The following is a 12,519-nucleotide window of genomic DNA, read 5'->3' on the forward strand; positions in this document are numbered from 1 at the left end:
TCAAAAAAAGAAAACAACTTAAAACATTTGAAATAATATATTTATTTCTTAATAATAAACACGATGATACTAAAATAACATAACTTAGTCTAGTCACAAGAAATAAAGCCCACGCTCTTTTGACTGACTTAAAGACATCCCAATATCCCAGAAAATGCCACAAAATGCTGTCATAATATTGAGACATGACATACAAATAAAATATGTCTTAATAATTTGATTTGTATCAACTAACATATGATAATTTGTATAGAGTTGAATATACCTGGTTACGTAACGTTAAAAATTGTGATATGAATCATGACGTGACAGATCAGAGTTATTTACAGTTGAGACTAACCAGTTTTTTATTTAAAACGTACAAAACAAATTCAAATTATTGATTGGGGCAGCCGTGGCGTCACGGTACAAGTAACTATCACGGCAGGTCACAATTTATAACCACGTCATGTCACAAATAGCTGTCACGTTACGATTTATAACTATGTCATGTCACAATTATCTGTCACACTACGATTTATCACCATGTCACAAGTAGCAGCCACGTCACGTCGCGGCGCAAGTAACTGTGACGTCACGTCACGTCACGTCAATGACTGTGTTCGTTGACAACGTGTACGCGGAACGCCTCCCGCTCGCTGGTTTCGAAGCCGCACGCGCCGCACACTAGAACATCCGCCTCAGCTGCTTCTGGACTATCTAGGTATATTCTTGCTGTGAACAGATAGATATTTACTATATTATTAAAGTTTGCGTGATTGAATGGCAATACAATACAGTTGACGAATCTTGGCCAGTATAGTCTTTCTGAACTTTTGGTCATTGTACACCCGGTCTCGGTAAGAAAATCGTCAAAATGATGAAAAATCGCGGCCACGACTCGGAGAGTGTCTAGACTCTGTATGACACGTGACACAATCTAATTGCAGGTGTCGTGGATAACCCACTACATCGAATCGACGTCATTAGCGTAACGTAATATAGCCTATCGCCTTCCTCAATAAATTGACTATTCAGCACAACATTTATTTTTCAAATCAAACCGGTAACTCCTGAGATATGTAATATAGACTTTGAAGCTCAATGATTGTGGGTTCAACGATCACTCGGGTGAATGATTATATTAAAATTACTTTCATGCTCTGATAAAACGAAAACTTGATTTCCACCACTCAAGCAAATCTGAGACCCCGAGTGTTTTAACACTAGATTCCTTCCGTCTATCTACTATATGCGGGTTATAGTGTGGAGCTGCCGAAAAAATTATACACAATATTTTAACCATATAAATGATAAAATACTTACTGGTGTCTACAGTTCCAACATGTTTTTCCTTCACGTGTTTCATTAACTGAAATAAAATGTTATATATTTTACTTTCACTCATATATTTGTGGGGATAAATTACATCATTCTTTATTTTCCTACGAAAGAAATGTGATGTGAAAACTTGATAATAGCGAAGTTATAATTCAGATTCTAGAAAAATATTATTAAAATGTAAAATTATTTTCAAAATAACATAGGATGCTGGTTAGCCAAAATAATATATAGCCTTTAAGTATTAAAAAAACAAATTTGTGTAGTCACAAATTACAAACAAATTTGACAAGCGGAGGGGTCACGTATTTTTCAAATGGCCCAAAACAACAAATAAAAGTCACTCCTCCGTACCATATTGTGCGTGGCACCGCGGTAGGGACAGCGCGCGCACTGCAGCATGATGGCGGAGCCACGCCCCGCACCACGCCAGCGGCCCGCGCCCGCGCCCCCCGCGCTTCCCGCCGCATGCTCCGCCGCCTGCAAGTTTTTCATATGTTATTTTTATTTATTAAACTTTATTTTTAAAATCATTTTGTGCTCACGCTGACCCCTAAGATACAATCGTTGCGACATAACCAACTGTACCTTCGATCACACAAATGTATCATGTACAATGTGTCATATTTCAATGTACCATATGTCTTGTCATAGACAATTTTAAATAAATAGAATCTGCCACTTTTCTACAAATAGCTAAACTAAACGACTAACTACTAAAACTGACCTTATGAGCGGTGAGCTCTTTAATAGCGTTACACTTGAACGAGCACAGTTTGCAGGAGTAGAGGAACAGCTTGAACTGAGGCGACGCGAGCAGCTCGTGTGGGGGCGGCAGAGCTGAACGACGTTTTCGACCACCACCACCAATACCACTGCTGGTACGTGGGGTTAGGAGAGCTCTGGTGGTGGAAAATACGATAAATAATATATACAGTACGATCAATACGCAAAAGTTAAAGCCTAACTTCAGGGTTGACATGTGCTTTAGACTCTAAGGTGATACAGGAAAGGTAGTAACCATTATACCGATACATTATTACCGTCGAGTTAGAAAGGCTCTGTTGGTGGAGTTGAAAATATATTTGTATTGTTTTCCTTTATATCCCTTTATATAATATTATGTAGGATAGACAGAGCGTCGGTTGACGTAACTTAACGCCACTATTGTAAGCATACTGAGATAATAAAAATAAACAACTTTTATAAACGCCGAAATTTTGCCCTCCTTTTAAGGTTATTATTTTTTATTTCGACTTGGAGACTAATTATATTGTAATCATTTTCATTTCTTATTCACTTATAATTTTCACAGGCATTATCTGGGCGGTAAGCGAAGAACGGAGTGTCTTAACACTACGTTCTCTCTGTATATCATATCATGTGGGGAATACAACGTGAAACTGAAAAAATAAAATAAAAGAAAACCTTCCACTTATTAAAACTGAGTACTCACTTAGCTTTCTGCAACGATTTCGCCTTTTCCAAAATTTCTGATGGTGACATTGGTTTCTGTTGCTCCTAAATTATTGAAAATAAATTAATAATAAAAATAAACTAAAAACACACTTTACACAGAAACTGTCTTAAAATTAGGTTAACTCTGCCTATACTGCTGTGTTAGGGATAAAATGTGAAGCTGATTTAATTTAATTAATTATCAAAAATTACTGAAATAATTAAATTATAAAAAATCACTAACCTTTTTAGCTTCAATTTTATTATGATTCGTTTGTTGTAAATCAGACTGTAGAAAAACCACTGGTTCCCCTTGACCACCTATCAATACATACGACTCTTGATTATCTTGAGCTTCTTGTTCTAGAAATAAAATATATATAACGAGGCGCTCCGACATATAATATATATATATGACGGCGCGCTCACTATGTATTAGTTTTAATTTTAATTTCGCAATTATTACATTTCGCTTTATAATTATTGTTTTAGTTTTCATTGATTTTGTAATGGATAACATTAGAAGAATATTCAAATTAGAGTGGGTAACTCCGAATAGAGTAGTAGGTGTCACCACAAGCAATGGCAGTTGTCATGGGATGACAGCTATATTATTTAAATATCTATATTTATTTAAATATCTATATTTATTTAAATATCTCTATTCGTTTTACAACGCCCACAAATGAATAGTGCCAGACAAGATCGCTATGAGGCCCCTTCTGATGCTCCTACATATATATTAGTTTTAAGTAATACAATTTTATTTTCTATAAAATAAATAATGGCCTTCAAAGATGGACAGTACAGAAAGAAATCAATTGTATTAGAGTTTCATTTGAGGCATGGTACTGTAACAATTTATAATAGCAAAGTGTAATAATCTTGTCATTAGTAAATATATATATATATATAAAAAAATCATACCATCTCCGTCGTCATTCTCTAATACACAAGTAACAGTGGTATCATCGCCCTCTCCTCCCCCCAGTGTATAAGTTTCTTGACCATCCTCACATCTGGGAAAACATTTTTTTATTTGAGCTTCACATTATACTGCATATAGCAATGTAGGTAGAGGAGGGAACCTACTTAAAAGACACTCCTTTTCTTACTCAAAGTGCAAATTTTGTTTAGTAGTGGCGCTTGTTATCAGATTAAGTAAATTAATATTACTTCTTTCCCGAGTTTGAATCCAACCCACACGCCATAGCCACCGACACATTTACAGTCAGGCAAGAGTTGGAAGAATTGATTCGAGTGAAGTGTCTTGATATCTTAACTCAGTATCATTTAAGAATAAAATTAAAAGAACTATCATAGAAAGATACTTAGCAGACTGACCTAATTTTTCACTTATTTTAACACATTAATATTTATTTATTTATTTGTCATACTTTACATATAAAAAAAAAAAGATAAACTGAACGACTGATGCAAAATTTATTACTTTCATAACTTGCTTGAAATACAAAAATTATACATATATAAATATTAAATATAAAATACAACAAAAAGAAAAAATAATTTAAAACATCATAATTTTGCTATAGAAATATTTACAAATAGAAATATAATTATACTCACTTAACTAATGTCAAATTGAGTAAATCAACAACCATGTTCTTGCCATCGAGCACTTGCATGTATTTAATGCTGGAATGTCCATCTGTGTCTTCTATTATGTGTGATTGTAAATTTTGTGTCTGTAATGTTAATATATACATTTGACTTTACCCAAAACATAGCACAATAAGCATGGAGAACCTAGTGTTAAGAAAGCCTTTTCCATTAAGACAATTCCATTCTCCACTTTTGTTTTCATTATATACAGTTTTATTTACCTTCTCATGTCTATCGTAAGGTGTGACTTCAACAATTTCTAATTGGCCTGAAATATAAAAAATAAGATAAAAAAGCCTTGTATGCCTCGTAAGCAGTAAGTAAGCAGAACCCACAACCAGTTTGCAGTTGTATGCTAGTGCCTCTGCATCACAACTGGCTTTAAGTTATTGTACTGGCTGTAAGCGTCCTGCACAGAGCTGGGTAGAGAAAGCTGTTCAAAAACTTCCCAACTACACTAGACACAGAAACAAAATTTTTACACAGCAGCTGATGCAACATTAATTATCTTGTCACAATATATTTTACAGTTAGATATGCTTGTGTTCATACAGAAACACTATATATACACTGTGTGCACCATATATGTGTTTATTTGTACATTTAGTTGTTGTTTAGTTGGCATTTGGCAAAGATAGTCAAATATAGAAACTATTTTATTTAACTATTATTGAAGGTATATTCAGTATTTTTTTAACTGCCTAGTTAGACAACTTATTATTATAGAGAATTTAGTTCAATTTAGAATTAAGAGAATTAAAGAGTAATATACCATCTTTATATTCCGCTGTCAACATACGCGTTGCGGATTCTCCTGAACTTGTACCTTGTTCTTCATCAGACATGATTTATTTATCTATAACAATAATAATGCAAATTAGTTGTTTGTTTGTAAACAATATATAAGTTATAAATAAGTGTGTGTACTTATAAATAAGTTTTAGTTATTAACCTACTTTGGTAAAGGGCTTTGGTTTAATAATTTATGAAGAAACATAAATAGAAATTCAATAATATTTCATTAATAAATATTATAATTAGTACCTAACCTCAATTTATTTTATAAAATACTGATATAAGTATTTATATAGGAGCATAAGGTTCTTCAAATTCTTATTGTAAGTGTCTGTAAATATCAATTTTGCATTAAGTTTAAAAGCTAAACTCAACATTTTCAAATTATGTACGTAAAATTAAAAATGTCATAAAAATCGACCATTTCTTGCAACACCATAGTTTTCGGTGTTTCTACTTATATATACAATTTTATGATTATTGCAACAATCACTTACTTTGATGGCAACAATCAATCGTATATATAACAAAGTAACAACACTGAAAATAATATGTTTATAATATCACTGATAATATATATATTTACAGCAAAACAACCACGTAATATGATTCAAGTTTCGCCATTTTACTTTCTTTCATGTTTCTTTACATGTTCCCCTCATTTTGTTAGTCAAAGATAATCATAACAACATCCAAAGTTGCCATATAAAAATAAGTATTTATAACAAATAATTAAATTATTAGTAAAATATTAATAAAATAACAAAATTGTTTTATATTGATCAAATAAAAAACAAAAAATATATATATACGTAATTTGATTTTTACTTGGTAACTCCTTACTGAATATAGTAAGATAAAATATCGATTTGACATACTAAAATAATTGGCCATTTTATTTAACAATACATATTTTTTCTATATTCTGTTACAAATGTGAACATGTCAATAAAATAATGAAATTGTCAATATTTATTTATTTAGAAATAATATGAAATAAAATAGTAAGTTAACATTAATTAAAATATATAAATATTTAAATTAAGATTTGTTTATTTATTGGTAATAATATTTTAAATTTTTAATATTTTATCGCTTTAAGCTTATAACTCTATCGCTTCCAAATCCAACGACAAAGCCAATGTAGATGTAAAAATTAAAAGGAGAACGAGTGAGAGATACTATCGCAATACTATCTCTTTTACACACACAGTAACCTCCATAAGCGACAGCTAAAAACAAAAAACTCTAAATAGCCCTTAAAAACAACCATCAAATTAAAATGTAAAACCAACAAAAAATACTATAAAATATAAAATACTTGATAACCATTTAAAGTTATCATTTTAGATGGTAATTTAATAGTTATTTGATACCAAAAATAGAGTTCTACATCACGCTATTGAAATTTCTTCACAGCATGAGTATATAAGGTTATATTTTAGAAAGTTTAAACGGAGGGTCCGTAGCTACTGAGTGAACCGGTGATGGCAGGGAGCCGGCCTACTTCCCTGCCAACAGATATGTTGAAGCGTTATAAAGCAATCATATGTGGTAATCAAAATGTCAAATATGTCAAGAAAATGATAAAGAGAGGCGTATGTCTCATCCATACTTAAGTAGCTGATTTGACCTTCTTTTGCTCATTTTTTCTATTAAAAGTTAATGTTAAATGGACCGTTTATTTTGAAAGTCCATTTTTCAAAAAAATGAGCTATCACGTAATTCATGCTTAATTTAATGTATTTTTTTTATATATAACTAGTCCGTGTTTAATTTCTCAAAAAAAACCCATGTTTTGAACAACTTAAAATCGGTCGGTAAATGAAATTGCATAATCATCGACATACTAACTTTTAATTTTCTCGAAACATCGAAAAAGAAAATGGACTTACACGGTACACCACTCTCAAAATAAACGGTCCAAATATTGACTTTGATGAATACAATCATTACAATTATAATTTTTCCAAAGAAGTAGTTTTTTTTTTTGACAAATTTATAATTATTATTTGATTTAAATCTTTTTATGTAGTGTCGATACAACGTTGATGTACATTTATTCCTAAATATTGGTTTTATTCATAAAAACTATAAAAATGTGATATAAAATAATATTACTCTACTTATATAAGTTCTCGTCGTATATTTGAACGTGATGTTCATGGGTTCGATTCCCACTTTTAGGATAAAATATATAATAAGTATTTTCTCTTTTTCGCTCTTAACGATGCAAAGCGTGGCGCTGAGTTCCACCACTCAACAAACAATGTCTTGAGAATTCGGTGGCAACTGGGAAAAGTAAATCTTTAAGAGCGGAGTGTCTTAAGATTAGGTTCCCAGGTCCCCTCTGCCTACCCTTTCGTGCAGGATACAGGATGAAGATAAAGTAATTAAATTTAGTAGTAGTCTATAGAAGTTAGTGACAAGTCACTCATATATTTATACAGCAACCAATTAGGTATATGGTTTTCGTGGCGCAACGGCTGTGCGTTCGATTTCTGTTAAGGAGGTATATATAAATTATTTTTACTTTCCCTACTTTGGTAGAAATATAAAGATAAGATTTACATTTTTATTATTTTTGTACTTGCACTGAGAGAAAAAATAACTTTTTCATTATTGGCTTTTAATTATATTAGGCTTTTATAGAGTAGCTAGAACTGTGGTTTCATTTAAAGTGGTGCTGACAATTCCACTCTGTATACCTACAGGTATATAGATTTCTACCTACCCTGCTATTTGAGATTTTTTTCTGAAAAAGGTACATTCGTACCTATGTATTTTTTTACATATTTAAAGTGTTTATTCTAAATATAAAAATTATTAATTCCACGCATAGCTGCACACAGTTCTGCACATGGTTGTTGATTTACTCAATTTTGGAAATTAAAAGATTTCAATGATTGTTAGACGTAGTTGAATCGCATCATATTGAACGCATTGGTTGTCGATACAAATACACATAAAAGTTGGAATAAATAATTCTTTTATATATTTTATCGTCGTCTAACAAGACGAAGATAAAATTCATACAAGAATTATTTTAGATTTCTTACAAGAAATAAATATTTTTCTAACTAGTTTTCACAACTTCATTGACAATAGTTAAAATATTTTCCAATAAAACATTTTATGACATTTAAATATATTTCTTTAGCTTCGCCCTTTCCTTCATAATAGATAGATATTGTCTATTTAAAAACATTGCATTTCGAACTTGGCAATTTGAGTTATTAGTATATCAAATCTTAATTTAAAGAAAAAATACAACAAAAAAGGAAGTCAAAGCAGCTACTACGGTGTCTGTGAGAAGAGTTCTCAAATTTTCCTTTTACAGAAATTGTTTTGACTTTTTATAAGTATTATATCATTATTGATTATCCATACATGACGACTTATAGCGACATATTCAGATGGCGGAGGCTTACACCGGCCCTCCGCCACGACCGGCTTCCCGAGTAGCATCGGACTCCCCTCTAGTGTTCATGTCGACCAGGTATTTATACTTCAAGTATGAAGAAACTTCTATAGCGCGATACAGGCCAATGTTTCTGATTGGTTAGGTGCAGTTGACGTAGTATTGCGTAGATCTCTACAAATTGTATGGTAGAGTCGTCTTTTTTTTAGTTTTTATAACGGACAGATGATTTTTGTTGTGGATTTTAGTATGTATGTCTAAAAACAGGTTTTAAAAGTTTTTAAAGATTTACGTACCTCTATATTCATTTTGCGTTTGATTTTTATCTTATAAGTATGTAGAAGAATGCTTGATAGAGAAATTTAGCTTTGCAGTTTTCATTAATTAGTCAAAATAATTTTAGTCAAGATGGGGACAAAGAAAATATTTCATAGATATAAACATTATTTTAATTATTTAAATTAATTAATAAACACTTTTTAACGACTCTACAGTCTTATTAGTTTGGTTACGTTTGATTCTAATTGGAAAATTATGTTATGACGAGTAATAGTCATCTTTAATATGATAAACATAAGAATCATATTAGAATGACGAACTGGACGCCAGCAGTGATGATATTGTGACGAACATAGGAAGTATCTATAGTAGCACTTAGGAAGTATGTATAGAAGCACATAGGAAGTATCTATAGAAGCGTAGTATAGGTACAAAAGGCGCAGTTTTTCTATATTGTCTAAGCGTCTTTAGTCTATTTAGTTTAGTGAAAGTGTATAAATTTAAATATCTCTGAACAGATGTTATCTTTGAACAGCAGCTTTTAATACTATTTCTGTTGCATATAAATAACAATTTCAATGTAATAAAACGTGTGCTTTAATAATTATAAAAAAATTATGCTTAAAAGTTACTCTTTACTTAGGGAACCTTCCATGTGATATTTGATATCGCCATACAAAATATGTGTCACATAAAACATACGCAATATAAAACATTTCAACTTAAATTTGTATTTTTTGTTATAGTTGAAAAATATTTAAAATAAAATGGCCTATGAAATAAAAAGTATAGTTCTTTTGTATAAAGAATGAATTATACAAAAGAACTATGCTTGTTATTTATATGTAGAATAGAATTTATATAGATTTTTTTTTGCTCTTTCGGAATTGAACTCATATCCACCGCGCTTTCAGTCAGACGATGTTCTACTGCGCCACATCGGCCTCATCATATTAGGCCTATTTATTACAATTATTTGCAATATTATTATATCTAGAAATATTTAGTAATAAAATACTTTGAAAATATGTATGAAATATATAGTTCCATTTTTAGACACAATCAAGTAGAGTTACTGCTTATATTTTTTTAAAAGCTTTTATTTTTATACTTAGAAATTAGATTCGTCAACTTATAACAGGGAATAAAATATAAGTAAAGTTTATTTGCATTCAATTAAATTATATTGTATTGAACTCGGCAGATTTAACTTCCGCCGCGGACAATTGCTGAAAGCCGAAAAAACAGCTGGGTTCAGCTTGTATCTTCCGTTGACATGACTCATAACAGCAAGAAGGCATGGAACACCATTAAAAAGCTAACTGGCGACCCCCCAAATGCTACAAACTCTGGTCAAGTAACTGCCAATCAAGTTGCCCATCAGCTTCTTTTAAATGGAAAGCCACCCCACCGCCTGCCCAGGGAACCAAAGCCGCTTATCACACCGACTGACAATACCGATGCCATCAGCAAACCCTTTGTACTAGCCGAAATAGTAGCATGCATTAAATCCTTAAAAAATGGAAAAGTGGCTGGTTTAGACGACCTTACTACGGAACAAATTAAACACTTGGGTCCCGTAGCTATCTCATGGCTATTAGCAATGTTTAACTCATGCCTTAAACTCTACACAATCCCAAAGGTCTGGAGGCGGGCCAAAATCATAGCTCTGTTAAAACCAGGTAAAAGCCCAGATGATCCGAAAAGTTTCCGCCCCATATCGCTATTAAGCCATACATTCAAACTTTTTGAGAGGATGCTTTTAAACCGCCTGACGCCTTTACTTGAGAAACACCTAATCCCAGAGCAAGCTGGTTTTCGTCCTGGCAAGTCCTGCACTAGGCAAACTTTGAATCTTGTACAGGCTATTGAGGACGGATTTGAAAGCAGGAGAATAACTGGCGTTGTCTTTGTTGATTTAACAGCTGCATATGATACCGTCAACATTCGTAGACTCCTAGTTAAAGTTCACAACATAACTAACGATCAAGGCTTCGTCCGCATACTAAGAGATATCTTAAACAACAGAAGATTCCAGGTTCACCTTAATCGTAACAAAAGCAGGTGGCGCAGTCAGAAAAATGGCCTCCCACAGGGGAGTGTCTTAGCCCCGGCCTTGTTTTCCATTTATACCAATGATCAACCAAAAACTCCAAACACCCGTCAATTCCTCTATGCCGATGACCTTGCTTTGGCTGCTCAGGCGTCATGTTTTGAGGAGGTGGAAAGTTTGCTGAAGACAGCCCTAAGCGCACTCGACTCTTACTATGACGATAACGCCCTTAAACCCAACCCGTCTAAAACTCAGTCGTGTGCGTTCCACCTGAGGAACCGTGAAGCAAACAGGCCTCTTCAAATATCTTGGCGAGGTGCTCATATTCAACACTGTCCACAACCACGATACCTGGGAGTCATACTGGACAGGTCTCTAACATTTAAAGCTCACTGCCTGTATACCAAACAAAAAGTATGTGCAAGAAATAATCTGCTCCGTCGGCTAACGAGAACACATTGGGGGGCATCTCCGCACGTACTTCGTACAACAGGCCTCGCTCTATCTTTCTCTGCAGGTGAATATGCGTGTCCAGTTTGGCACCGTTCCGCTCATGCTAAGGAGGTGGACATAGCACTAAATGAGACTTGTCGAATAATTACTGGTTGCCTTAAGCCCACACCACTAAATAAGGTCTACCCTCTGGCCGGAATAGCGCCTCCTAAGGTTCGACGTGAGGTAGCATGTTCTGTCGAAAAAATGCGTCAGGAAAAAGACCCTCGGCACCCACTCTATGGCTACACCGCACCTCGTGCCCGCTTGAAAACTCGCCACAGTTTTATTCAAGCTACCAAAGCTCTGGATTGCATTCCGAGTCGCGCTAGGGTACGGTTATGGCAGACAATCTACCCACCACCTTCAGGCTTTGTCCCCCCCAAAGAGTGCCTACCCGCAGGTTACACCTTGCAGTGGCCTACATGGAAGTCACTTAATCGCTTACGGAGCCAGGTTGGCCGAAGCAATGAGCTTCTCGTGAGATGGGGGTACGAACTGAGTGATAAGTCACCCTGTGACTGTGGCGCCGACCCACAAACGATGGCACACTTACTCTCCTGCCCGAAATGTCCATTCACCTGCTCACATGACGATCTGATGGAGGCAACAGACGCCGCAGTCGACGTGGCTAAATACTGGCAAAATATGATATGAATTCTCCAATCATTGACACGAAGAAGAAGAAGACTTCCGCCATTCCACACAAAATGTATCAAATTTCGGTGGTGCGCAGAGAACGCACAGGTACGAGTACGAGGTTTAGCCTTCCTATAAAGAAACAGTTTTATTTTATTTTTTTTAGTTTTACAGGCAGAGGGAAACTCGGAAAGTAGTGTTAAGTCACTCTGTTTCTATTAAGACCTCGCCTTTCACTTTCCGCCGAATTTTGGTTTTATTACCTATTTATTTGTTAAAAACAATTATAGTATTTATATAATAATATATCACGCCAAGTCATTATTACTATTAATATTACTTTTGTTCATTTTTAATGATATGATTTAAAAAAAAAAGCAATTCTGTATAAGACATGTAGAGCATATTTCCTTAGCTTTAGAAAAGTAAACCATTATGT

General features: G+C 33.7%; 1 protein-coding gene across 3 annotated transcripts; it reads right to left on the reverse strand.

Annotated features, from left to right (window-relative positions):
* Positions 1–22: 22 nt before the first annotated feature.
* On the reverse strand, positions 23–5,875 carry LOC146537376 (uncharacterized). Of its 3 annotated transcripts, XM_085188838.1 has the most exons (12): positions 5,694–5,875; positions 5,451–5,527; positions 5,174–5,257; positions 4,623–4,669; positions 4,366–4,484; positions 3,706–3,797; positions 3,023–3,141; positions 2,777–2,841; positions 2,048–2,222; positions 1,675–1,800; positions 1,306–1,351; positions 23–714 (listed from the first exon to the last, which is right to left on the reverse strand). In XM_085188838.1, exons 3-12 carry the CDS (start codon positions 5,244–5,246, stop codon positions 590–592), a joined length of 987 nt encoding a protein of 328 aa, XP_085044964.1. In that variant the 5' UTR covers positions 5,247–5,257; positions 5,451–5,527; positions 5,694–5,875; the 3' UTR covers positions 23–589. The 3 variants fall into 3 exon arrangements, with proteins under 3 accessions (XP_085044964.1, XP_085044965.1, XP_085044963.1); XM_085188839.1 differs by lacking the exon at positions 5,451–5,527 and having other exon boundaries at positions 3,023–3,099; XM_085188837.1 differs by lacking the exon at positions 5,451–5,527.
* Between the last annotated feature and the right edge of the window lie 6,644 nt (positions 5,876–12,519).

The sequence above is a fragment of the Heliconius melpomene genome, chromosome 7 (assembly GCF_056956725.1).
Source record: "Heliconius melpomene rosina isolate 202511_hmr_F chromosome 7, ASM5695672v1, whole genome shotgun sequence".
In the NCBI taxonomy this organism is placed as follows: domain Eukaryota; kingdom Metazoa; phylum Arthropoda; class Insecta; order Lepidoptera; family Nymphalidae; genus Heliconius; species Heliconius melpomene.